The following is a 26,232-nucleotide window of genomic DNA, read 5'->3' as shown; positions in this document are numbered from 1 at the left end:
TCTCTTGGCAAACTTGTAGAAGATAGTTACTCAAAGAGAATGGTTCCTTTTGAGCAAGAGTCAGAAGTCTTATAACACGATCTCTATAGTCAGTGTTAGTTTTTCTTTCATAATCGTGTAAAGTCTATTTGGTGTCCCATTTGGCTCTAGCCGTGTTCGTATCATAGTGTCCCAAAGTTTATTTTGCGGGTAAACAATAAACGTCTCAACTCCTAGAAAAATACATTAGCTAAGCACAAGGAAAACAGTTAAAGTATTATTGAGTTGAGCTATAATCTAATCACATTGATAAATCATAGTTATTTGTACAGACTACTAAAATTGAACAAGAGAACACGTATCAAAAGACGTAGTCTAGCAGACAATGGAAGAGTTTTTGAAGGATAGTCCGTCTGATTTTAATGCTACAATTGGCACTAATAACAACGGTAACAAAAACACAAATAATAACCGGCTCGGTATTAACTATGGCAACGTTGGGGAGCAGCAGTTGGACATCGGAGAAAATGACAACAATTTCCCAATTGATGATGCCTACTTGAGTTCAAATTATAATGGTAATAATGTGGATGTTAATGCAAACAATACCGTCAATCCCAATTACTTTACAAGCGATCCATTTTTAGAAGACCTAGAATCAATTAACTTTCCAAATCAGCAACCTCAAGCTCCTCAATTCATCAACCCATCGAATACCTCTAACTTAGAAGAGGTCATTTCTCCTCACAATAATTATGAAAATGGTAACAGTTTTATAAACCCCCAATACTTTTCGCCTCCGAACAAAGGTCCAGCAAACTTCAATAATCTTGACTCAATTGCTGAAAACAGCTTGTCTAGCTCCTTTAATACAAACACATTCAGCCCGACAATGTCACGACACGATAGTATTAGTGGTCCCGCCAACATTGCATATAACTCAAATAATCCAGATATTAATTCGGGTTCTTATTTATCACCGCAAGCAAATCCCCAATTCTTATCGCCAAAACAAAATGCCTTTGATAGGTCTCTTGACACATTGAAGATGTCTCCTTATAATGCAAACACTTACCTAAACTCACCTCCAGCGTTTCCGCTAGCTGGTGTACTTCAAGAGAATCAACATAGCACGAGCATCCCAAATAATACTATGTTATCTTCCCCTAGGGCCACCCCAAGCTTGAGTACGTCTGTCCCAAATTCCCAGCTGTCTCAACCTAGGGACCTATCGACCAGGCAGTTGAGTAAGGAAGAAAAATTGAAGAGAAGGCGGGAGTTTCATAATGCAGTAGAGCGAAGAAGAAGAGATCTTATCAAAGAAAGAATTAAAGAATTGGGTCTTCTAGTCCCACCCTCATTACTAAATCCACAGCTTTGTGCTGTTCAGTCGTTGCAGCGGAACTCACAGAATTCTAGAGAAATAATGTACCTACTTTCGTCTGTCAAGGTAAAGGAAACAAAGCCTAATAAGAGTACAATATTGAATAAATCTGTTGATTATCTCCATCATCTAAAATATGTTCTTGAAGAACAAGAAAAAACGAGGAGTGATCTAGAGCAGAAACTAAAGGAATGCGAGGATGAGCTCGATAATTCACTCTCGGATAACATACCAAAACCTAATGACCAAATTCAATTCGAGCAAGATGATGTCTTTAACCCTGATGAATTTTTTCTGGATGTGATAGGTCGTTAGGATGAATTAATAGATAATAGTTCGCTGGATGAAACTTTCTCTCTAAGATCTATTTTAATATGACCCTTGATTGATATCCATTATTAAGATTATTGCTTTTGATGATTAATGACACAAATGCTTCATCCAGAGTATTATAGTTATAACTTGGTATAGATTTTAATTCGGATATATGCCCTTGACATTTAGACTATTGTACTATGTAATCACGTGCTGATTGTATCATAATATCGGGAGATACAACTTATAGAAGGCAAATTGCTTACAATCTTCAAGACATTTTACCAATTCGCTGGTTTGCTGTTTATTGTTCCATGTATTATGTCTGAACCAGAAAATGTATTTAAGCAGCAATTTACGAGCTGGAGGAATAAGTTTGAAAACTCTAATGCAAGCGCTAGAGTAGGTCCCGTTCTTTCAGACTGGAGTGACTACGTGAAATCAAATGCGAATACCTTATACACATCGTTGCCAACTTCAAGTCGCGGTAATCAAGCGGTTGAAGAGCCTTCATGGTTTCAACTTTCGAGGTTCGAAAAGCTAATTGGCTTCCTCTGTTGCTTTGGTGCATCTATCTTTTGTTTCATTATTTGTTTTCTCATGTTCCCAGTATTAGCATTAAAGCCTAGAAAAGTGGGATTGTTGTGGTCCATGGGGTCCTTACTCTTTATAATATCATTTGGAATACTACAAGGGCCAAACAACTACATAAGGCATTTATTTTCGAGGGAAAGATTCGTGTTCACTACTGTCTTTTTTGGATCTGTGTTAACAACTTTATATTGCGCAATAGTCTTAAAGAGCACTTTGCTAACGATACTTGCAAGTATTGTTGAACTCTTTGCTATTTTGTATTATGCTGTCAGCTATTTCCCTTTTGGAGCTCAGTCGTTAACATGGTTTTCAAGTTACATAGTTGGTTATTTAGGAGGATTTATTGGAGGTATTTTGTAATCATAATTCATGTCATTTAGACCTAACAAGAGAGACTTATAAACAGAAAGAAATGTAGCCTTAGATCAATTCACAACTTTTGGTCCAATTTTTGAATTTCTTCTAACAATTGTTTATGAAGCTTGCCCAATTTATCGAAGTCAGTTTCCTGAGCAGGCCAACCAACAACTAGACCTGATTCGCTATCTTTCTTTGGAATGAGATGAAAGTGTACATGGTCAACGACTTGATGTGCTATTCTGCCGTTGTTCTGCAAGACATTGTAACCTTCTCCATCAGGTGTATTGTTTTCATCTAACTTTAAGACCTTGGTGAGTTTCTTGACAACGGGCAAAATATCAGACAAATAATCATCCGGAATATTATGCAATTTGGCTCCATGGTACTTAGGAATAATCAAACAGTGAGCTTCCGCTGTAGGCTGAATATCCAAGAAGGAGTAAGATTTATTTGTTTCAATTAACTTTAATGATGGAATTTCTCCCTTTATGATCTTGCAGAAGATACAAGAAGCGTTACTACTCATTTTGATTACCTTTTTTTTTAGCTCTGTTACTGATTTGTCTCTTTAATACTGTAGATTGCAAAGGAATGTCATCGAAGGGAATATAATCGCACAAAGTACTGCACCTCCATTTCGGGAGTGTAGTGGACGGTGGCAATTATCGAAATTGATTTAAGCCAAGTTAAATAATTGATATTAAAAAGATTAGCATATCACAGACTTAAAGGTATATTTGAGTTCAACAATCAGTGAATTAAGATCATTGTTTAGAGAAACAAGTATATATAACAGTTTTCCCTTTTAATTAAAGTTGCTTCAAACACCACGATAGAAATGGCAGCAGATAAGAAACCATTGATGGATGCATCTGGTGCTCAATCGGCCGAGGATAAGACAGCAACCGCCATTTTAAGAAGAAAGAAGAAGGATAATGCTTTGATCGTAGATGATGCGGTTAATGATGACAATTCTGTGATCACTATGTCTTCTAACACTATGGAATTATTACAGTTATTCCGCGGTGACACTGTGTTAGTTAAGGGTAAGAAGAGAAAAGACACTGTTTTAATCGTATTAGCAGACGATGACATGGAAGATGGTGTTGCTAGAATCAATAGATGTGTCCGTAATAACTTGAGAGTTAGGTTGGGAGACATTGTAACCGTACACCCTTGTCCAGATATCAAATATGCTAACAGAATTTCTGTTTTACCAATTGCTGATACAGTTGAGGGTATAACTGGTTCTTTGTTTGATGTTTATTTAAAGCCATATTTTGTGGAGGCCTACAGACCTGTTAGGAAAGGAGACTTATTCACTGTCAGAGGTGGTATGAGGCAAGTTGAGTTTAAGGTCGTTGAGGTAGATCCAGAGGATATAGCAATTGTTGCCCAAGACACAATTATTCACTGTGAGGGTGAACCAATTAATCGTGAAGATGAAGAAAATAATTTAAACGAAGTAGGTTATGATGACATCGGTGGCTGTAAGAAGCAAATGGCACAAATTAGAGAATTAGTTGAGTTGCCACTCAGGCACCCCCAATTATTCAAATCTATCGGTATTAAGCCTCCAAAGGGTATATTGATGTATGGTCCACCTGGTACAGGTAAGACCGTTATGGCAAGAGCTGTCGCTAACGAAACTGGGGCCTTTTTCTTTTTGATCAATGGTCCGGAAATCATGTCTAAGATGGCGGGTGAATCTGAATCTAATTTAAGGAAGGCATTTGAGGAAGCTGAGAAAAATGCACCTTCCATTATTTTTATTGACGAAATTGATTCAATCGCTCCTAAGAGAGACAAGACGAATGGTGAGGTGGAAAGAAGAGTTGTTTCTCAGTTGTTGACTTTAATGGATGGAATGAAGGCTAGATCAAATACAGTTGTTATCGCTGCTACAAATAGACCAAATTCCATTGATCCAGCTTTGAGAAGGTTCGGAAGATTTGATAGAGAAGTCGATATTGGCGTTCCAGATGCAGCCGGTCGTTTAGAAATCTTAAGAATCCACACTAAGAATATGAAGTTAGCTGATGACGTCGATTTAGAGGCAATTGCTTCCGAAACCCATGGGTTCGTTGGTGCTGATATTGCTTCTTTGTGTTCTGAAGCAGCAATGCAACAGATCAGGGAGAAGATGGATCTCATCGATCTTGAAGAAGAAACTATTGATGCAGAAGTTTTGGACTCGTTAGGTGTCACCATGGATAACTTTAGATTTGCATTAGGTAATTCTAATCCATCCGCATTACGTGAGACAGTCGTTGAAAATGTCAATGTCACCTGGGATGATATTGGAGGCTTAGACACCATTAAGAACGAATTGAAAGAGACTGTCGAGTATCCTGTATTACACCCGGATCAATACCAAAAGTTTGGATTGGCTCCTTCCAAAGGTGTTTTATTCTTTGGTCCACCAGGTACTGGTAAGACATTACTAGCAAAGGCTGTCGCAACGGAAGTGTCTGCAAATTTCATCTCAGTTAAGGGTCCTGAATTGTTAAGTATGTGGTATGGTGAGTCCGAATCCAACATCCGTGATATATTTGACAAGGCTAGAGCAGCTGCGCCAACGGTCGTCTTTTTAGATGAGTTGGACTCTATCGCCAAGGCTAGAGGTGGCTCTCATGGTGACGCTGGTGGTGCATCTGATAGAGTCGTAAATCAATTATTGACTGAAATGGATGGTATGAACGCTAAGAAGAACGTATTTGTTATTGGTGCCACTAACAGACCTGACCAGATAGATCCAGCCTTGCTTAGACCCGGCCGTTTGGATCAATTAATATACGTTCCATTGCCAGATGAAACTGCAAGATTGTCAATCTTACAAGCTCAATTAAGGAGCACACCGTTGGAGCCTGGCTTGGACTTATTGGAAATCGCTAAGATCACTAACGGCTTCTCTGGTGCAGATTTGTCTTACATCGTACAAAGATCAGCCAAATTTGCTATCAAAGATTCTATTGAGGCACAAGTGAGATCTCAAAAGGAGAAGGAAGCGAAGACAGAAGATGTTGACATGGTTAAGAATGAAGGTGGAGAAGAAGAAGAGGAAGAAGACCCAGTTCCATATATCACCAGAGCTCACTTTGAAGAAGCCATGAAAACGGCGAAGCGCTCTGTTTCAGATGCAGAATTACGTCGTTACGAGGCTTACGCTCAGCAATTACTAGCTTCTAGAGGTCAATTTTCTAACTTCAGATTCTCTGAAAATCCAAGTGATGGTTCTGCACCTGCTGGATCTAACAACGAATCATCTGGAGCTGCATTTGGAAACGATGAAGAGGATGACGATCTATACAGTTAAAGCTATTTAATATGAATTTCATTTGGCTACTTCTTTATATTTGCTCCATACTTTTCTCTATATAATCAGAATACATAAGAATTGTTTTACATTTTATAGTGAGTCCCAAGATCAGATCTCTAGTTGCTCTCTTTATGTGCAGGGAGTTCATCGCGCATGGTTACAATGGGGTAGCAAAATTTCTTTGTCAAGGGTTGATGAAGTACAATACCAATCTGCTAAGCTATATCTGGGTTTTGATTGTCCAGTAAAGAAGGTTTCATAGAAAAGGCTTGTTCTTATATGACTAATTTGCATACATAAACTTTGTTGTTAAATAAAGCTATTATAAAACAGACAAAGAAAAACAGAAAAACAGAAAAATTAATAATTAACAAACATGAAGCAATTTCCTGGAAGTGGAGGCATACTCTGCTTAGCTCCCTTCTTCTTGTTGGCTAGTGAATTTGTTATGAGCAGATTTTCTCAGTCTGGACCGAAAGCTGCTCTAACGTCCAAGAAATCCTCCTTACTTTTCCCATCAAATAATCACGATAAATACAGCAATATCGGTCCTTATCGAATTGTTGACTCCAGGTCTAAATGATTATTTATCCATGGTGTTCAGTAACTTATAAAGAGCAACTTAAAGTTTTACCTCCTTACCCACTCATTACTTGCTCATTTTGAATCATTAATAAAATTTAGTTGCATTATCTCATGAAATGTCTTACTAAGATCATAGATTGATCTTATTTTACTTATTATCCATTTACAGTTACAGTTCGTCTTTCAATGCCGAAATAACTGTTTCCTAGCTCACGACTAAAAATTACTGACACAATTTCACATTCGTTTTTATGCTGGCATATCATGAACTGAACTGATAAAAATATCTTGTACACTATCATTAAAATTTATATATACTAGCTCTCTTATAAAAGTTAGTTTGAAATTATGTTCATCTGTGATTTCTATTGTAACAATGTACTCTTATTGGCGATTCAACTAGAGCAGCTCTTTTGAGACAATTATAAACTGACCTCATAAATGGTGCTTTTGTTGGTGCCTTAGCAGGCATTTTAATAACGTGAATTTCAAAAGGCTAGGCGATGGAGAATCAGAGATTACTTCAAAGCATATTACCTATTGAAAGGAAGCTGAAAACTTGATGAACGCTTATCTTCATACAATGCTTGAGATGACATAGAAGCATCCGCTTCAAAAGATATATGTTATAGTAAATGCCATGATTTTGAGGATGTCAATACATTTATAATCATTTAATTTATCTAGCAATCTACTTAAACTATGAAAGACCGATTGCAATTGTAATTCATTAAAATTTGTTCACACCATCCATCTTTTTAGGTAACCTAACTGCAACACCAAGTGGATAAGCAATCACGCTATTGATGTCCCAGATTCCTTCTTTATAATACACATCTTGCTTTAAAAACTCGATGATTTCTTCCTTTGAGTCAGCAATTATGTGGAAAGCACTACCTGCAAATTTAGACTTCGAAGCGTCCGTATAGATTGCTCCAGCAGAGTTGACAATTCCCTTATTAACAGCCTCTGGAATAGCAGCAACATGTGCAGGCCTAACCAGTGATCTGTCAGTACCTTCCTTATCGAAGACAATTACTTCCCACTCTGTTGACATAATGAATGACTCAATGGTAACTCTTATTGTATTATAACTTATTTTTTGGCCAGCCTAATATTTCAGTATTCTTATTTACACTACCCTCATTAACTAGTTAAAACATAGTCAGTAATAATGAGGAAAAGTATTGAAAGGAAGTACGATCGTCTATACGAGTAGTGAATTTTAATCTAAGTAGTCCGTTTTTTATTCTCTATTTAACCGTTAAAAAGAGATATGAATGACCTATGAACTACACAATGTATTGTAGTTCAAACACAAATTGAGGGTAGATTAACTGAATTTTCTCGTTATTAGACTCAGTAAATGGTGTGAAAATGCAAAAAAAAGAAGGTTAAAAAGGACTTACATAAATGCTTTCTCAGTTCTTTTAAAGAGTTGATAAGTCCCAAAACTTTCTCGTAATTTTTTGTACTCTTTGCCTAAGAGATCAAAGTGAATATATGAAACTTCAATTGATTCCAAGCCGTAGGCAGTCGAAGAAATTATTCTGATTTCAGTAACGGGGCATAAAGTCTAATTCTTTCCCTTCTAGGACCCAACTGATCTGTTTTGATACCAGCTCCAAACTGGTCACCCTCCGGTGAGTGACTAGGAATTACAGTCGTTGGGACTATGCTTTCACTAATTCTTCTGTATTGTCTTTGACCAATTCCACCTCTATCTTTCATATAGGCACTTAAAAAGGAAGTTTTGTAGCGCTTCAAATAGTTCTCGCTTCTTGCAGTTGGGCGCTCTTCTTCCTCGTTGTATAACTTAGTCTTATATAATGGTTTGTCTCTATTCTCGTGATTTTTGTATACCAATAAACCACCTGCTAACGCTGCAACTCCAAAAATTTTGGTTACGCTGATTTCTATGTTTTTAGGAGGTTCAGTTGAGCCATGGCTGCTAGATGAATTAAACCTTCTAAGGACCTTCGCACTTCTGATTATTGATTGGGATGATCTACTAAACATTTCGGATAGGCAATAATCCTAATTAATTTTACCACTTGATTCAACAATTGACTAAATCTTATGAACTTGTACTTATTATATTGAGCCAATAAAATGAAGTTGATTTTGAAAGAGAACAGGTCGTCGGTTGCACAATTTTATATACAGTCGTTGGGTGGTTTTTGTGTGATGAAATGTGAGGGTCTCATACCAATATTAAACCGTGCAAGTCACTAAGTCGCTTCAGAGATATGTGTTGGATATAGCACTAGGCGGCTCAATTGTATATTCAACTATATCTTCAATTCATATATCTTCTTTTTTGGAGTCCTAGAATGTTTTTTTTTTTTTCATTGCAAAAGTACAGATAGCGGATTATCTTCTTTCGGCTAACCTGGCGTGATGAGACTAAGAAGGAGTAGTCAAATATAGCATTTTCATTACGATTCAGAAAGCCAGTTTATGTTATCAATTTTGGTATAAATAGCTACAGCTTGATGTTCAAAAGATTTGTCAAAGTGTGCAATTTAGACATTCATATATAAAACGTAGTTTGGCGGGATCTCTTAACATAATAAACTTGAAGAATGCGTAAAAAGTTAGATAATTACAAACTATAATACTTTCAGTTCAATTGTTCATTCGTTTATATGCCACTTTAAGCTACCCCAGAAAAACTAGAGATCTCGTCAAGCTAAATTGAATTTTCGGCTCGCTCTTTTCTAGAAACTACCGGACTCATACTTTCAGTATGAACTAATAGTTGACACTAATGAGATAGTCAGCCAATTTTTCAACGATAGTCGTAGCTTCTCCGGGCACAACATTTGCTGGGTAATGTGCTATGAGAATTGCTTGTTTAGTTCGAACTGCAATCACCCCTTCTGCATCATGTTTACCGTAGAGAGACCTTTCGTCAGCTCTTAATAAAAAATATTTCTGGCCCTGAACATGCAATCCATGTGCTTGTAAACTAGAAGGGTCATCGTACCCTTTAGCAATTTCACTGATCTCTTTAGGATCCAATTGAAAGTTGCCACTTTGAGCCCACAAGGAATCGCCAGCCTTCGAGTATAAGGCAGATTTATCAAGTTTACCTGTTGCAATTAAGTTATCTGTATATGCTTGCCAAGACATTATTCAATTGATTTATCTAGTTGATTGATCACAATTAAGAGCCTATTTACGTCGCAATATAAATCCATAGCAGAATAAATAGTGGCTTCTTTTCCATTAACTTATGTAACAGATTATGTCATGTATGATCGGTTAGTTATATACAGAATAGAGAATCACGACAACGGTTAATTAAGTTTCCGTTTCTTCAGAGATGGCTCTTCTAACTCTATCAAGCCATCTTCATTGTTATCACTGTCAACGACAATGGTGTCTGATCCCACGAAGGTATTGTTGTCGTAATCAGGCGAGGTGGAACGTTCTGACAAAACTCCGGTTTTCGGCCTGATTTTAACATCTGGTAAATAGTCTTTCACCTGGGATTTCGCTTCTGTAATATAGAGCTCTAAACTTTCAAGATCATCATTTTCATCCTGGATCAAAAGAATTTCTCCATCCTGAAATCCTTTTATTTCGTTAAGATGTCGATCTAAATTATCTTCAAAGTCAGGATCGTATATCAAATTAGATTTACCTAACACTATCGATAGCTCTTCGTAATCATATTTCTTGACAATATTATCAACCAAGTCTTGCAAAGTATTCAGTTTCAACTGGTGGCTTGTGATTTCGAGAAAACCACGAGATAACAAGGAGCACGTTGCACAAGTCGGACTAGGCCCAACGACAGAAGCCGAAGTAATATATTTATTTGGGCGAATACTAATGAAGACTGTAGAAGAGTGCCTCATAACTTCAGAGAAGTCTTTAGGAGCTGGGTGAGGACGATCAAAATAAGTGAGACTACCCAAGCTAGAAAACCCTGAGATAATCGCATTTGTTGTTGCGATGGCAGGAATAATGTTGCCAGCGATCTGCTTGATGTCAAATTTTGTCTTCGCCTCAATGCTAAAGGAATAAGATCTTAAATTTGATGCCGCAGAAAGAAAATTTAACGTGTCTTCATCATCCTTATCAAAAGTGATAAATCCCTCCTTTCCAGACAAGAGCCTCTTTTGCATGGCAACAGCAGAAGCCAGTAACACGTATAAGTTCTCCAATACAGACCACACCTTAGTTTCATTAGATAAAATGGACTTATAATTCAGATCCTCTAACATCGAATGCAATTCTTCTTTGTACTTGCCATAGTCTAAAGGTATTGGTTTCACTCTTGACTTCCACAATGAGTCAATTAATAACAATCTTTCGATATCAACTTCGAATATTTTTGTTATTAAGCTATCCACAAAGCTCAATGAGTTAGACTCACGGATAGATTTTCGCAAATCACCCAACTCATTGGACTCCTTGAGCATATTCTCTATTTCCTTTTTATCGTCCGTTTCGTTTTCCAAATCTTTCAGATCAAACTCAGACACTGACTCATCAAATAACTGATGAATTAGAAATTCTTTTGCCCATGTAATGCAATGTATAGGTTTCGATGGAGTAGAACGGATGGTGCAGACTGGAAATGTTTTAGGTGTTGCTTTGGCTTGACACTCAAAGCATTCGCTGGCATAGGGCAAAATAGGTTGAACCTGGCCATCGTATCCAGTAGTACCACTTTCCATAAGAGGCAACTTCAGAAAGAGGCACATCTTATTAACATATCTTCTAGCCTCAAGATTATCTAACGCATTAAATACATAATCGAACTGTCTCCACCATGTCACAGGGAATTGTTCAGTATTCATTATATTACCATGGTGAGGAACAAGTTTAGCGTTAAAGTAATTAAACGACTGTACTGCCTTCACGACTGTTCCCGACTTAGATTTATCAATATCTTTTTGACGGAATAGAAACTGTCTATTTAAATTTGATAATGTGATAGTATCTAAGTCAACAATATGAATTTCACCATATCCAGTAAGAATTATATCTTTGATAAGCTCGCACCCTATTCCACCAGCGCCAACCATCAAAACTCTAGTGTCCCTTAATCGCTCGTAGCGATCCTCTCCGAGGACTTTCTTCAAGTATGTGTCCTTCGCCATTCGTACTATGTTTTGTCTTAATTATATGAAAAAGCTCGCAAACATTTTAAAAGTTTATTGAATACGCTATATCGAGACCTACACTAGCAAGTATATTTAAAGCACGAGGAGTCTAGCTCCTTTAATATGAAATCGCTCCGTAGTTTATTACCACGTCATATTACCAAGACAAAAAATATCAAAAGAACAGCAAGCTAAACAACAATCATGCTTTGATATCTCAGTTTTAAGGCTCAGAGGGTTGTGAACAAAGACCAGACTCCTTTAAGATAGCCAACTATTTCATCTCCTCCAAGTTTAGAATCTCCGTACAATCTGTCAACGAAACTTATAGGAACTTCTCCCACGCTGTAACCGAGAACTTTTGCTCTCACGATCATTTCCATTTGAAAGACATATCCCTTGGACTTAGTTTCACTGATAATCTTATCCAAAACAGGCTTTCTATATAATCTGAAAGAACCAGTTACGTCAGACACGTTTGGTCTCAAAACAATAGAGGACAAAAAGTTAGCACCTCTTGAGACTAGCTTTCTCTTCAAATCCCATCCATATACACCACCATCACCAGCATACCTTGTACCAGTGACTATGTCATAATCACCTTCCTTTTGTTTAGCAATAAACTGAGGAATTGCTTCAGGGTGATGTGAAAAATCTGCATCCATAATTATAACGAAATTTCCAGTTGCATATTTTAACCCATGAACATAAGCTGTTCCCAATCCTAATTTTCCAGCTCTTGGTCTTAATTGAATGTGATCTTCTCCAAAAACTCCAACTAGCTTTTTTGCTACTTCTTGTGTTCCATCTGGAGAGTTATCATCAACAATAACCACCTCCCAGTCAATCTTATTTTCATTGAAAGTTTTTGCTAACAAATAAATTAGAATGGGTAAGTTCTTTCTTTCATTGTAAGTTGGAAGTATGACTGTGTACTTGTTTGATCCCATTGTAATCGACGCCAAAAACTATGAAGCAAACTTTCGGTAATATTTGTTATTCTTAAATTCTTAAAAAAGGTCGGATTAATTTCGAGTAACGCTGTTCGAAATTCATGATACAAGCCGAAGATAAAGAAATTCATTTTACATTTCACTAAATAAAGTTATAAATGAATCTAACTAAAGTATGACTCAACGATTTAACCTTCTCAAACCAGACAATACATATGACAAAAAAATAAAAGCAAATTAAAAGTACGAACCAATACTTGTTTAACTTTTCCTAACAGTTTTAACATTTTAGCCTCACCCTATAACAAAATACGAGTTCCAAATGACTTAAAAGCAAGCAAAGACACTAATGTCAACAAAATAAAAGCAGTAATAATAACAATGTAACAGTAATAATAACATTATAAAGATCAAAATCAAAATCAAATTAAAATATCAACTTGTTAGTATCAAATCAACCAAGAACATAAAACATTTTGCAACGACAGAAAGTGAATCATATCAATACAAATAAAATAAAGACAATTGTGAGTCTCTATCATTAGTGACTATTCAAGTTCAACGAATCAATTGAGTTGGTGAGTATACCTAGAGAGGGTGAAAAAGTTTGTAATGTGGCTCCCGTAGAGTTGGCATCACCGTGCGCAACTACTGGTGCTGAATGTGGAGGATCTGGAACAGTTTTCATAGAATAATTCTGATTATGTTGCAGATGACCAAATCCCGAATACAATGCTGGTGAATTACTCATGGATTGAGAATATTTTTGATGCTGGTTAGAACCTGTGACTTGCAGGTGACGCTGTTGTTGCTGCTGCTGCTGCTGTTGTTGTTGTTGTTGTTGTTGTTGTTGTTGTTGTTGTTGTTGTTGTTGTTGTTGTTGTTGTTGTTGCATCATCATCAACTGTTGAGGTAACAACTGTATCTGAGGCTGCGGCGTTCCATTCCTGCTCCCCCTTGATCCATTAACTTGTTGAGAGTAGGAAGTCAAATTTCCAGACTTGTTATTTGCAAAGGTATTTCCAATGGTATTAGCATGATGGCGATTCAGCTGCTGCTGTCCGGTCTGTGAATAATGCTGTGCATGATGAGGTTGCGGCTGCTGCAATCCCATGAATCCGTTACTCAAATTTAAGGGTTGTCCACTAGCGGTGGCAGCTGCAATTGCAGCTGCTGTTGAATTAACAGAATGGAGCGAATTCATTCCTTGGTTATTGAGCGTCGTTGCTGGCTTACTATTACCACATTTTAAGCAACACAAGTTTTTAGCAAAATTGTGATATCGACATGATTCATTACTACACTTCCAATCACCAGCTCTAAATGGAACGCTAGTTCCATAATTGGATCGCCCATTATTGTTATTGTGACCATGATTATTATTATGATTTTGAAGTTGTTGATGATGGCCCATAGTGCGCTGAGAGTGGCCATTATTAAGTTGATTACCGTAAGATTGAAAGTCTTGTAAATTATTATAATTTTGGTTTGTATTCATTGTCGCAGCTGCAGCATTAACTATTGCAGCATTCAATGTAACCTTGTCTGCAGCATGGTTTTGCATCTGGGATTGATTTCCTCCATTTCGGCGATTATTGATCATACCGGGTGGGTAAATCGATTCTTGAATAGCGACAGCACTAGTTGCAGGAAACGAACACCTGAAGCATGCCGTTCTTCTTTGAAAATTCGAGAAGCCACAAGACGGACATGTCCAATCTCCAGGTCTTGGGCGATTTTTGGAAGAAGCAAACGGTGTCAATACATCACTGGCCTTATCTAGGACTCTGGTTGAAGAAGGCTGGACTTCAATCGCGCGATCATTTAAAACTCTTCCATTCATAGACAAAGATTCTGCCGCTTCTTCATGAGTCGCAAATACAACAAAACCTGCAATGCTTCTAGTCGCAAAACTAGATCCGTAGCCATTACCATTATTATATTTTTCATTGGGCAAAGAATCCAAATTTTTTAAAGTCCAAAATGCAATTGGTTTACCACCGTATTGAGTAAACCACGATTCCAATTCTGATTGAATTACATCATGTGGTAAATTCGAAAGAAAGAGGATTTTTGATCTTTCCTCCAAGAATGACTTTACATCTCGATAAGAATCATAAGGTCTTGTCAACACTTCGGGGTGTTCACTAAGAGGCAATGACTTTTTCACTAACTGCAGAAGCAATCTCGTGTAAAGTGCTACTGTTGACATCGTTTTAGTCTCACAAAACGCGCCAGGCTCCGATGAATTCAAATTTGTAGAAGTATTCGAGCTGAAACTTGTAGTCGAAGACGCCAAAGAAATAGGAGTTGGTGTAGATGGCGAAGATACATCTTCATTGCTTCCATTCTTTTCGCTAACAAAATCGACCTCTAGCGCAGCCATAATGCTTGATAATGACGAGGCAGAATATGAGAGAGCCTCAGGATGTGATAACTGCCACTTAGCATATTCATTCTGTAAATTAAAAACCCGAGGATGTTGTAAATACGAAGGAAGTATCACCGACTTGTCTCTTGCCTCTCTTGGCAACTGTACTCTTAACTTGCTAACATCGAAAGTGACAAATGTAAAATCTAATTCCTTTTGCACTATGTTTTCTTGAACGTAAGTATCAAATTTGCTAACAGCGTCCTTGAATGTTCCAGCATTTCTAACGTGTTCCCAAGTCACTTTATGAAGTTGCGAGCAGTAGGATGTTATTGGTGTATTTACGGGTCTTACTAACACTGATTCTTCATGAAGAACTTCAAGGGTCCTGGCATCAGCAGCCGACCAGCCAAATTCGATTAGTTCTGTTGAATCCTTGGAAACATACGAGGTTGATTCATCGCATGTGGTAGCTATGTGAACAACCAAGTATATATCACTCATTCTATTGTGCCTGGCCAGTCACTACTGGTTGTTCTTCGAATCGTGAAAATTCTGAAAAAGAGCCTATCTTCGGATAGTGTGCCATTTGATCAAATGCTTACCGACGTATAGAAAAAAATAAAAAAAAAAAAAAAATACAACATGGTCACGTGTGCTGTTTTATTGTGTTGTTCCTAAGCTAAAGTTCCTAGACGAACCCTGAAGAAAGTTCTGAATGGATCTAGCGAGAGACGAAAATACTTAATGGCAGTGTACTGCAAGCATATGCAGCTACCCGAAGCTCCTTCAGGGTCCAGTGGTAAACTGATCTCAAAAGCCGCCCCTTGATCTCTGAAGCAGACGACGCTGTGCAATTCATGCTGCTGTCTTTCTTTATTGACGAGTTACTCTGTAAGGGCTCAGTAGAGCCTTAAGTTCTGTATCAAGTAGCTCGAGCAAGAAAAGCACAATAAGTGTTTAGCATACGTATTAGATCTACATCGAGAGAGAGTAGAACCAGTAATAAGTAAAACCTTTCTAAATAGCTCAATGGTGTCAGACTATAAAAGTGACAATTGGCCTTGTTTTTCAGGTTTTTTTAACATCTATCAAGCTCCTTTCACCGTTGTTCAATATATTCCTAGGGCCCCCTAAGGAATGTTAGTAGCACAATTTCGCGTCCTTTTTTTTTTGTACCGTCTATGAAATGGCAACATGACGTGACCTAGCTCATAAGCTCATATAAGAAAATATCGGGAAGAGATTGACGAATTAGACTTACTTGCTTAGAATGTCTAGTGACCAGCATAATGATCCACTTGTGTTCAAAACTCAGTTGGTTCTTTGTCTTTGGGCGGGTATCTCAACGTTTATCTTATTTTGTATTTTGCGGTTTAAATGGCCACACATTTATGCATTAAGGACATTAAGACGAAATACATTAAAGCAGCTTCCTAATGGGGTATTTAGATGGGTTAAGGTGGTTTATTCAATAACAGAAGATGAGGTTTTGGAATACTCTGGCTTGGATGCATATGTATTTTTAACTTTCTTCAAAATGGGTATCAAGATTTTCTCATTACTTGCATTATTTGCCGTGTTTATCTTGAGTCCAATAAGGTACTACTTTACCGGAAACTATGACAAGGATGACCTTGTACTGTCAGTATATAAGGCATTCTTCACAACCATGCAACCTCCCGATTTTAGTGACGACTTCCCCAAGTTTTTGTGGGTATACCCTATCTTTACGTATATTTTCTCAATCATCGTTTACACAATCTTGCTCAATGTCACCAAGAAGGTATTGAAGATAAGGCAAAAGTACTTGGCGGCACAGGACTCGATTACTGACAGGACTATCAGGCTAGATGGGATACCAAAAAAGCTTTTGAAAAAGAACAGTCCAGATGTTTTGAAACGCTTCATTGAAGATTTGGGAATCGGTAAAGTTCAAGATATCAAATTGATTTATGACTGGACTCCTTTAGAGAAGCTTTTTAAGCAAAGAAAATTAGTAATTGGTAGGCTTGAAGAACTCTATTCTTCCCTATATCAATTGAAGATTGATATATTCGGTCTAGATAAAGTGCCAGCAGTTACCTTGCTCCATTCTGATTTCGATCAGCATGAATCTACCAAAAGACAAAAGAAACAGAAAGAAGAGATCGTGAATCTTGCAAAAAAATTAATTGAGCTCGATAACAGTATTAAAGTTATTCAGCTGAAATATGATCCTGAACCTTCGACCATTGATATAGAAGAAGATCCTGAATTCAAGCTTTTGGCGAGTGCATTTATAACTATGGATTCTGTTGCGTCTGCCCAAATGGCAGCTCAAACTGTGCTTGACCCGAGAGTATACAAATTGATCGTGAGCTTGGCGCCAGCTCCAAAAGACATTAAATGGGAGAACTTCAAATTGACGTATTATCAGAAATTGATCAAAGCTTACCTAATAACGTTTGTTGTTATATTAAGTTATACATTTAACTCTGTCTTGGTTACTCCTTTGACAACATTGCTTGATTTGAAGACATTGACAAAACTTTGGCCAGCTTTGGGCAATTTTATAAGTCAATCCACATGGTTAACAACTTTCGTAACAGGAATTTTGCCACCGTTATTATTTTCCATGTTAAATATATCATTACCATATTTTTACAAGTTTCTTTCCCAATATCAAGGTTATTCATCAAATAGCGACGTTGAGCTAGCGACATTACTGAAAAACTTTTTTTTTGTTTTCTTTAACTTGTTTTTGGTTTTTATTGTAACTGGAACATTCTGGGACTATATTTCCTATATTAGTGATACGACTAAAATTGCATATCAACTTGCCAGGTCTCTTAGAAAGCAATCTTTATTCTACGTTGATTTAATTTTATTACAAGGATTAGCGATGTTTCCAATTAAGCTCTTGCAAATAGGAGACTTTTTGATTGCAAACATAATAGGGAAGTTATTTTTTTTGAGGAGATTCATATTAAAGACGCCAAGGGACTACAGATTTTATTACTACACTCCACCTATCTTCGATTTCGGCATCCAATTGCCTCAGCATATGTTAATTTTTATTATTATCTTGATATACTCTGTGGTTTCAACAAAAATTGTCACTAGTGGATTGGTATATTTTATCTTGGGACACTTTGTGTATAAATATCAACTAGTATATAATTTTGTTCACCCACCTCATTCTACAGGTAAAGTATGGCCAATGGTTTTTAGACGTGTGATGCTAGGTTTGTTGATATTTCAGTTATTCATGTGTGGATCAATGGCTTTGGAAGGTGCTATCTTACTTTCGGCTCTTTGCACGCCACTTGTAGTAGTCACATTAGTATTTGAGTGGAACTTTGAGAGAAATTATCTTCCTTTGAATACATTTATTGCTTTGCGGGCCATTCAAAACCCATACGATTTCGATAAAGAATTTGATGATGACAGTCTGCTGGTTTCAACGAGAACTGAAGGAGTCCAAGAAGATGAATCTAGTTCTGATCTAGATCAAACTCTTGATGAAACTTCGCATTTGATGACTGCGCACTCAAGAGCTAGCCTGCAAGGACAATTGAGTAGACGACGGTCAACGATTGACGAGGAAAGAGAGCAATTTACCGACTACACATACCCTTTGGTGATTGATTCTTTAGATGGGCCCTGCATTGGATTTGATGGTGACTATATCTCAGTTGTTGAGTACGATAAATCGCCAAGTGTTATCAGTAACGAAATTCTTGAGAGTGGAGAATATTCAATTGTTCCTTCTAGTCTGAGAGAAATCGTACTCAGAAAGCGTTACACAGTCTCTGAATGGGAATAAGAGGTAAATAAATTTCTTGATCTTTAATAAAACTTATCTTTAGAAACTGTGAGAATCTTCTTATTCATAAAAATCTAATAATACTTGACATAACAATATTAATAATGATAACAATTATAGACAATGGCGGATGTAGCTAGTATGCTTTGGCATAAGATATTTTCAATTGAAAAATAAGAATTGAATTAACGTTCTGGAGAAAAAAAAATAAAAAACAAAGTAAAATAAAAAATGGGCAAACAGTTTTTGCAATCTTCCCTTTGAAAAGATTGATTAAGGTTAATTAATGGCCATAAAATACAAAAAAAAAGCTCATTTATTCAAACCTTAGTCTTTAGAAGGGCCCAATCGTGTCTTTTTGACTTTTTCGCCTCTTGTTGTCGTTTGGTTTTGTCTAATTTGATTTGAGATTTCCACAAGCTTGATATTTCTCAATTCTTTATTCGTAACGTATTCAGGCTTTACAGAGGAATAATCGCAATCAATATTGAACTTCGTACAGCTTGAACACACAGGTCTCGCTTCATCACATTTCAAATGTTTGATTCTACAAATCCAGCATCCGTTCTTTGACCTTGGTAATAGTCTACGTCTTGTGTGCTTTTTTGGCTTTGACAAATCAATGTTTGACGATTCATGGCTGGTTAAAGCTGGAGTTATTCTGCCTTCTGTGAACAGTAGCGGTTTCTTTCTTGCTACTTGAATTGTGGGACTTTCAAACGATTCTTCATACGGCAGATTATTAACCGAAGTCGATTTCATTTCAGGAGTTGGGTACGTCTTTCTCCTATAAGTCTCTTCATAATTCAAATTTTCGGTAAATGCATCTTGTCTTCTATGACTGTAACCGAAAGGAGCTTCTTTCATTATCATGGGACTGATTTCTTCGTCCTGATCGTCACCTCTATAATTGCTTGAGGAGGGAGAAACGTTGAAAGATGAATATGCAACCCCAACTGGAGTGATTGAGCTCAAGTTCTTCAAACTTTTCTTGTTTTTAAGTGTCATACTATTCATGTGTCTTAACGACTGTTTTTTAGTAATCTTATTATTAGATGATTGCGGCGTTGGAGAGTAATGATACTGTAGCTGGGTCTGTGCATGAGTCTGATAGGTATGTTGTAGTGGATGTTGATGCTGGTTAAGGGATTTTGAAGCCGAGCCCTTTGTTGGTTCTTCAAAAAAAGTGGAGCATGGTGTAAAACTTGAAGCATCTGAATGAACAGGCGTATATAGATCGCTTAGTGATAAGTTATTAACGCTCTGGTTAAAAAGTTTCCCAGCCTCGTTTGGATCGCTTGCATCTACGACTCGATTCTCGAAGGAGGTTTCTGGGATTGAGTCGAATGAAGACGTATTTGCGAGATCAAAGTCATTGTAGACTAAGCTAGCAGCCAGCGATGGAGGTGCTGGAAAATCTTGCAAGGTATTGAACTCTGGATCCATATGAACATTTGGAGATCTTTTTTGAGTAGGGTCTATGTTGTTGGCATCATTATGAAAACTGTAAGGTAAACTTACAAAATTGGAATTATAAGTCGTATTGTTACTAGGAGGGACAATGTCTTCTCTCATAAGTGATGCATGTTGTAATGGAATTGAATTATAATGCTGATGATGGTTCGGATATAGTTCCATTGTATTGGAAGGTTCTGTATCAATAGACAAGGTAGGCTTGTCAGCTTTAAATAAATGGTAATGCTTTCTTAAATCTGTGCTGATCGACCCTGAAGACATGTTATCATGCAATTTATCTGAATTGCTGCTGCTTTCGGGGGAAGATTTTGGATGATGGGTTTGAAAAGTTGGCCTGCTGAACGAATTTTGGTCCATCTTAATCTGCAGTTGCGGATGCAATAATTGTAACAAACAATTGCAAAATAAGGTTGGTTATACTAAGGAATGAACTATAGTTGGTGGATGCTTGGTGGTTGGAGGGAATGGAATGGCAGTCTCTGATGCAAAAAGTTAGGACGACGCTTTTAGTGAACTGTATCGGAACGTCCTATCCTTATTTAAATGCTATAACAAACAATCTAGCTTCCGTAGATTTTAATTAAATCTTATAGTCTTCTTTGAATTAGAAGTTCCTAGTGAAGATTTTTGGTAAGAGCTGACTTTTAATTTGTCACCTGTATTGCCTTGACAGAGTAAGCGCAACCTAACTCAATTAGATAGCCCTGCTTTATGCTCTTGTTACCAGATAGGATTTTTTATTCCTCGCTACTTCTTTACTGTAAACAGTACTTCCACTTCTTGAGCCCTACGCAAGCACACACACTCTCTCTCTTTCTTTTCACGCTATAATACCTCTGAAACGCTCTCTCGCTGCCGCTATGGCCTTTTTCTCTTCTTGTGGTCTCTCTTGCCTTGGAGGGACACCCTCTATGCTTCAATTCCTTAGAATGAATAGGTAGTTCTTCAATTGTGTATTAGCGAACTAAAAATCTATATAGAAATTGAAAAATAGAGAGGCTGGTAACGGTAATTTAAGCATTCAATCGCTACGCACCAACAAAGAAAAAAAAAAAAATTATTTAAAAACGGCTATCATGTTAATTTACACAGCTATTCCGGTCGATCTAGGGTGCCATAAGTACGCATAGAAAGCAATTCTTTCATAGAATTCTCTTCTCTTACTTTGTTTAGGGTCTTGAATAATACAAGATATTTCTAGTTCCCCAAGCACGGGGTTATTCGATACTCTTGCGGGGCCAGTCGGCAAGGGTCCCTTTAGCAGGTCACCATTTCGTTCGAGATCCTCAATGCCGTTTCTCCAGCCTGCTTGCTAGTCACAGTGCCGTACAGATAAGCTTGTCGACGCTAGATATCGTTCTTTTGATTTTGAAGGGCAAATTGGCTAACCGAGCAATAGGTCGCAGGCTGTCGAAATCAGCAGGAACATCGTAGAACCCACAACTGTCGTTAAAATACGTAGCAGGGCGCATACGATCGGCAATGCAGACGCTCTGCCTGTATATCTTAACAATGCATATCTGGCTTTTCCTAAGTTGGTGGGCGGCACACTGTAAACGTTCGTCTCTATTCTTTTGGGTTTCGGCGCGCGTACTCCTATCTTATCTGTGCGCCTAGCACATGCTATCCATGAGCTGCATTCTTTTGATACAGAACAACTACAGTTTTACAAGATACTGCATTTCGAATTGTTTTGTTGTAACAATTGCATTCAGCTAAGTATTGGTAACTAGTAATGAAAACATGGATCGTAGAGTAGTTACTGACTACGGGCGTGCAAAGCGAATTTGCATACTATTGTAGCTGCATACACACATCGCATTTACAGTAATTAAGGGAAGACTTTGAGGATCCCATGGAACCAAAAAACAACGTATGATAAATAAAATTAGGGGAGTTCCACGGAAAAAGACAGATGAAAATTTTATGCATTCCGTTTCGGCGAGTCGTCACAGTTGGCCGGAATGATCAGGTACGATATTCTCCAACTGCAATGATAACGGTCACTTTAAGGAAAAAAAGTTTATTGCAGCTGGATGCACCCCAATCTCCTCTTCTGCTATATATGCTATTTTGAATTGACTTGCTAGGTTAATGCATAATTGCTCACTTAATAAATCCATACAATAGCCATACTGAAATCAAGCATTGATTTGCACCCACAACACCCCTCTAGATCTCGTCACCGAGCTCACATCCATATTAGCATGAAGTTATGGGCGTTTGAAACCAACGGTGCTTGCAGAAATGCAGGCAAGTACATATTAATATAAACTGATTTCTCCGCGGATCCACGCAGGAGTGTGCATGGCTGTGTGTGAAGGGTAATTCTTTTTGGCACGTGCATAGTGCCAATACCATACAATCTTTAGTTTTGCGAAGAGTAAAAATGATTTCTATATACTTTTCTTCTTCTTTAACATATTTTACCCTTCCGGATTACCAGCGAGACCAAGATACTTCTATTTGGTTGAGCAAAAATGGCTGGAAGTAGATTATCTACCCTTCATTATAAAATCCAAACTAGTAATGTTCTGTAATTAGCGTGGTTCGCGTGATGGGTACATCTACAGTAAATCAATGATATCTAGATACTGTTCAGTAGCGAAACTTGGATTTCGGTGGCTCTCTATTGTGATTACAAGTCAAGATTCTGATTTTGAATAGGAGAATTACAATAAAAACCTTTGAATAGGACGTGTTTTCATCTCCGAAAATTTTTCAACGCATCGGTCTGCCTATTGTACGAAAAAAAATTTTTTTTTTTTATGCCCTTGTGCACGTAATGGTTACGTACAAAACGGTAAAATAATTAATGAGTAACTCTTGAAAACTACTAATGTAACTTATAGCGAAGCGAAAATGCTCTCGTCCCTTTGTTTTCAGACAATGCTCTTTCTTTTCTTTTCTTTTCTTCTTCCTGTCGCTCGTCGCTCCTAATTTGATTATTGGCGTCTTTATTCCAGTTAGTCTAAGCAACTTTGCTATAATCTTCGCACTAATACTAGCAACCTTTAGTAATGTTGCTTGTGTCTTTCGGAGGCCCTTCTTGTTTTCCAATTTGATGGTTTGCAAGCAAAATCTCTTCGTCTGATAACCTAAATGTTCAACGTGTATACATTCCAAAACGCGGTCTGGTGAAATGTTTGTCGTCAATTTTTTTGTTTTGGTATCCTCGCGAACTGAAGGGCTGAACCTATTTTTCTCTGAGATCTTCTTAAAACTTTTGGCCGTCGCTCGTAAGACTGTTTTTGTTTGTTTTAGTTGTTTCCTTTTTGTAAATTGTTTGATTACGGCTTTAGCTATTTTAGACATCAATAACAAGGGGCTTTGTAACAAGATTCAAGGTCTACTTTGCTAACCACCCTTAATTTTTAGATACTTAATACACTTCAAAAGAAAAACACTACAAGGTGATTTGAGCAGAGGATCAGCCGATAAGATAAGAGCATGTTTCGAACAGCAAAACCGGCCAAGACATTGGTGATTTCTGAGCCAAAGAATGAGGAAGGAGTGACTTGCAATCTACTTTCGAACATCATACTAGTTTCTAAGTATACATTCGATGGGGAGGGCAAAAACGAACTTTCTGTCAAGAAGGGAGACATTTTGAAGTTGTTAGACAGGCCAGGCAATGGATGGGTTCTCGTGAAATTCATTGACAAAATGATACCTCCTGGATTGGTGCCAGCTTCTTACGTGGATATTGCAATCAATGACTCAACCAATCCGATTACCCTTAATTGGTTGTATGAAAACAATAATTCAATAGAGTTGACTGACTTCGACCATACGAACTATCTAGAACTACAAATTAAAAACTTAATGAAGTTGAACGCCCCAATTACTATAAATAATCGTCCATACCCTGTCTCCGCGTTGATTTCAAACGTATTATCATATAAAGAGAGGTACTGGTACCGTGTTGATGTCTCTTTATCAAACCAAACAAAGGTGTATTTGTGCCGCTACTATCAAGATTTTTATAACTTACATCTTTCTTTATTGGAAACATTGTCTAAACTTAAGGATAAGGGAACCGACCTTAGATTACCTAAATTACCAGAACCTATTCCTAGTAACAAGCCTGATTCTTTGAATACCATTTTATCGAGAAGATGCTATGATTTGAACGTTTACATTAATAATCTAATTTCGAGTGAACATTATCAGTATTCGAAAATATTAATTGACTGGTTAGAACCAGATTATAAAGACTTGCCAGGTTTTAGGATAAATAAATCAGATGATATTAATTTGAAGAATGAAGAGATCAGTGATAGGGTATTGCCAGGTTCTGAGGGAATCGAAGAAGAGACGGAAACGGACCCTGAAGTACTGAAAGATGACAGTGCCGATTTAAGTGAAGATATATTTGAGCGAGGTGCTGAAGAAGATGATGAAGATGATGATGATGATACTGATAAATCTCAAATTAATAAAGATTTGCCTCAACGTAGTAAATCTAAGAATATTTATAATCATTATCAACAAATTAATAATTTTGGAAGTTTTAAGAAGCTGGCAAAGCAACCGACCTTGAAAAGAAAGCTGCCTTCCTCATTAAACCTGAGCCCTAGAATGTCGAGCCCCGTTAGACAGGATCAGACTCCTGCAATACCCACTCCGATCGCCTCCATGGCTAGCTTTCCTCTGAAGCATCAAGCGAGATATACTTCGGGGTCTTCAACGAACTCCGCAACTTTAAAAAGAAATCCCTTGATGGGAGAGACCTACACATATCAAGGAATGAAATCTCCACACTGTAGTTCTGGTGATGAATTCAGTCTTTCAAAGAATAACTCATTTAGGAGCATGAACTTGGTTGAATGCAAAATCGCTTCGATGCCCAATAAAGAGATAATCACTGTGAGTTTGAACAAAGCACATATTACTTCAGCTGAAGTTTTCAAGAGACTTTTGGCTACTAAAGTGCTGTTCGATAAACTTTACGTCAGACTACCGCATCAGAAGAATTTCGAGGATATTGATCACTTTACCTCTGATCTCGTGGAGTTCTTGAGATACAATAACAAGATACTCTTGAAAACCTCGTAAAACCTAAGCTTGGTTTACATGCGCCAATTTCAAAGATTATGCAACAAGAATGACTTTTACTTCTACTATTATATTATTAAAGATTATTGCTATTCATTTTAGTCCTTCATTATCTCAAGTATATATGAACTTTCACTTGAAGGAGTAATTCTACGTCACATTATCCTTGAACAATAAACTACTTCATAATACAGTTACGTCAAAGTAACACCTTCGGGGACCCGTAATGCTCTACAATTTCCACAGCAGCTGTGCCCAGAATTGCATTTCTAGTATATGCCTTAACCTATTTCTCAGTTGATATGTTGTCTAATTTTCTTGTTCTCTGGTTAAGTCTATTGTGCGATCTATGCACTGGCTTTTCTTACAAATGGAATTTCATGTTTTATTTCTATCTTGTTTTTAACAATCAACTATATTGGACAATATAATATTTAGACAATACCTGCCATAATCTACGGTTTACTATCATGGTTGTCCCCTAAACCAATGCAAGATCTGTGATGATTCGGTGATATTTATTTTATCACCGTGGCGACCAAGATTGGTCAAATCCATAAATCACATCTGAACAGAAAAATAGTTCCTGTCCATAACCACCCTTGTTTACTATTGAGGCTCTTTTCTATTGCTCTTCTACATGTTTTTGTTTATTTCCTTGTTCTGTGCCAGTGCTTCTTCTACGTTCGACCAACCAGCGTGCGCCGTCTAATCAACAAAGACGCGTTGACATACGGCTATTTTTCACAACTTTCTCTCGCTACACTGCCACCGTTCAAATAACGTTGTCGTCTAGCTCTAAACAGCTTTTCTACTCCAGTTACTTTCCTCCCTCGGTTTCCTACTTCAGCTGCAGTTTTTTTGTTTGAAATAATGATGTCGCTGCTTAGTGTACCCATGCACCATGTTG

General features: G+C 37.4%; 15 protein-coding genes across 15 annotated transcripts; 6 read left to right on the top strand and 9 right to left on the bottom strand.

The window, feature by feature from the left end:
* Positions 1-364: 364 nt before the first annotated feature.
* RTG3 (Rtg3p) lies at positions 365-1,678 on the top strand (the record flags this gene model as incomplete). Its single annotated transcript, XM_062956608.1, has 1 exon — positions 365-1,678. The coding sequence occupies one exon, from the start codon at positions 365-367 to the stop codon at positions 1,676-1,678; it is 1,314 nt and encodes a 437-aa protein (XP_062807533.1).
* Positions 1,679-1,999: 321 nt separating this feature from the next.
* Positions 2,000-2,632, top strand: SFT2 (Sft2p; the record flags this gene model as incomplete). The annotated part of the gene is made up of 1 exon (XM_062956607.1): positions 2,000-2,632. The coding sequence occupies one exon, from the start codon at positions 2,000-2,002 to the stop codon at positions 2,630-2,632; it is 633 nt and encodes a 210-aa protein (XP_062807532.1).
* Positions 2,633-2,702: 70 nt separating this feature from the next.
* On the bottom strand, positions 2,703-3,158 carry HNT1 (adenosine 5'-monophosphoramidase; the record flags this gene model as incomplete). The annotated part of the gene is made up of 1 exon (XM_062956606.1): positions 2,703-3,158. The coding sequence occupies one exon, from the start codon at positions 3,156-3,158 to the stop codon at positions 2,703-2,705; it is 456 nt and encodes a 151-aa protein (XP_062807531.1).
* Positions 3,159-3,470: 312 nt separating this feature from the next.
* Positions 3,471-5,948, top strand: CDC48 (AAA family ATPase; the record flags this gene model as incomplete). The annotated part of the gene is made up of 1 exon (XM_062956605.1): positions 3,471-5,948. The coding sequence occupies one exon, from the start codon at positions 3,471-3,473 to the stop codon at positions 5,946-5,948; it is 2,478 nt and encodes an 825-aa protein (XP_062807530.1).
* A 379-nt stretch (positions 5,949-6,327) lies between these two features.
* Positions 6,328-6,534, top strand: PRCAT00000696001 (uncharacterized protein; the record flags this gene model as incomplete). The annotated part of the gene is made up of 1 exon (XM_062956604.1): positions 6,328-6,534. One exon carries the CDS (start codon positions 6,328-6,330, stop codon positions 6,532-6,534), a length of 207 nt encoding a protein of 68 aa, XP_062807529.1.
* Positions 6,535-7,266: 732 nt separating this feature from the next.
* On the bottom strand, positions 7,267-7,593 carry OFR1 (Ofr1p; the record flags this gene model as incomplete). Its single annotated transcript, XM_062956603.1, has 1 exon — positions 7,267-7,593. The coding sequence occupies one exon, from the start codon at positions 7,591-7,593 to the stop codon at positions 7,267-7,269; it is 327 nt and encodes a 108-aa protein (XP_062807528.1).
* Positions 7,594-8,081: 488 nt separating this feature from the next.
* On the bottom strand, positions 8,082-8,555 carry PRCAT00000694001 (uncharacterized protein; the record flags this gene model as incomplete). The annotated part of the gene is made up of 1 exon (XM_062956602.1): positions 8,082-8,555. The coding sequence occupies one exon, from the start codon at positions 8,553-8,555 to the stop codon at positions 8,082-8,084; it is 474 nt and encodes a 157-aa protein (XP_062807527.1).
* A 735-nt stretch (positions 8,556-9,290) lies between these two features.
* On the bottom strand, positions 9,291-9,671 carry PFY1 (profilin; the record flags this gene model as incomplete). Its single annotated transcript, XM_062956601.1, has 1 exon — positions 9,291-9,671. The coding sequence occupies one exon, from the start codon at positions 9,669-9,671 to the stop codon at positions 9,291-9,293; it is 381 nt and encodes a 126-aa protein (XP_062807526.1).
* Positions 9,672-9,838: 167 nt separating this feature from the next.
* UBA2 (E1 ubiquitin-activating protein) lies at positions 9,839-11,653 on the bottom strand (the record flags this gene model as incomplete). Its single annotated transcript, XM_062956599.1, has 1 exon — positions 9,839-11,653. One exon carries the CDS (start codon positions 11,651-11,653, stop codon positions 9,839-9,841), a length of 1,815 nt encoding a protein of 604 aa, XP_062807525.1.
* A 233-nt stretch (positions 11,654-11,886) lies between these two features.
* On the bottom strand, positions 11,887-12,606 carry DPM1 (dolichyl-phosphate beta-D-mannosyltransferase; the record flags this gene model as incomplete). Its single annotated transcript, XM_062956598.1, has 1 exon — positions 11,887-12,606. One exon carries the CDS (start codon positions 12,604-12,606, stop codon positions 11,887-11,889), a length of 720 nt encoding a protein of 239 aa, XP_062807524.1.
* Positions 12,607-13,150: 544 nt separating this feature from the next.
* On the bottom strand, positions 13,151-15,484 carry NRP1 (Nrp1p; the record flags this gene model as incomplete). The annotated part of the gene is made up of 1 exon (XM_062956597.1): positions 13,151-15,484. One exon carries the CDS (start codon positions 15,482-15,484, stop codon positions 13,151-13,153), a length of 2,334 nt encoding a protein of 777 aa, XP_062807523.1.
* A 769-nt stretch (positions 15,485-16,253) lies between these two features.
* PRCAT00000689001 (uncharacterized protein) lies at positions 16,254-18,788 on the top strand (the record flags this gene model as incomplete). The annotated part of the gene is made up of 1 exon (XM_062956596.1): positions 16,254-18,788. The coding sequence occupies one exon, from the start codon at positions 16,254-16,256 to the stop codon at positions 18,786-18,788; it is 2,535 nt and encodes an 844-aa protein (XP_062807522.1).
* A 327-nt stretch (positions 18,789-19,115) lies between these two features.
* UME6 (Zn(II)2Cys6 transcription factor UME6) lies at positions 19,116-20,621 on the bottom strand (the record flags this gene model as incomplete). The annotated part of the gene is made up of 1 exon (XM_062956595.1): positions 19,116-20,621. One exon carries the CDS (start codon positions 20,619-20,621, stop codon positions 19,116-19,118), a length of 1,506 nt encoding a protein of 501 aa, XP_062807521.1.
* A 2,409-nt stretch (positions 20,622-23,030) lies between these two features.
* Positions 23,031-23,579, bottom strand: PRCAT00000687001 (uncharacterized protein; the record flags this gene model as incomplete). Its single annotated transcript, XM_062956594.1, has 1 exon — positions 23,031-23,579. The coding sequence occupies one exon, from the start codon at positions 23,577-23,579 to the stop codon at positions 23,031-23,033; it is 549 nt and encodes a 182-aa protein (XP_062807520.1).
* Positions 23,580-23,714: 135 nt separating this feature from the next.
* On the top strand, positions 23,715-25,322 carry PRCAT00000686001 (uncharacterized protein; the record flags this gene model as incomplete). Its single annotated transcript, XM_062956593.1, has 1 exon — positions 23,715-25,322. One exon carries the CDS (start codon positions 23,715-23,717, stop codon positions 25,320-25,322), a length of 1,608 nt encoding a protein of 535 aa, XP_062807519.1.
* Positions 25,323-26,232: the final 910 nt, after the last annotated feature.

The sequence above is a fragment of the Priceomyces carsonii genome (genome assembly GCF_900007245.1).
Source record: "Priceomyces carsonii strain CBS4050 genome assembly, scaffold: Debaryomyces_carsonii_scaffold_1, whole genome shotgun sequence".
In the NCBI taxonomy this organism is placed as follows: Eukaryota; Fungi; Ascomycota; class Pichiomycetes; order Serinales; family Debaryomycetaceae; genus Priceomyces; species Priceomyces carsonii.
Note: the sequence above shows the minus strand (reverse complement) of the source record. Positions and strands in the feature narration are given on the sequence as shown.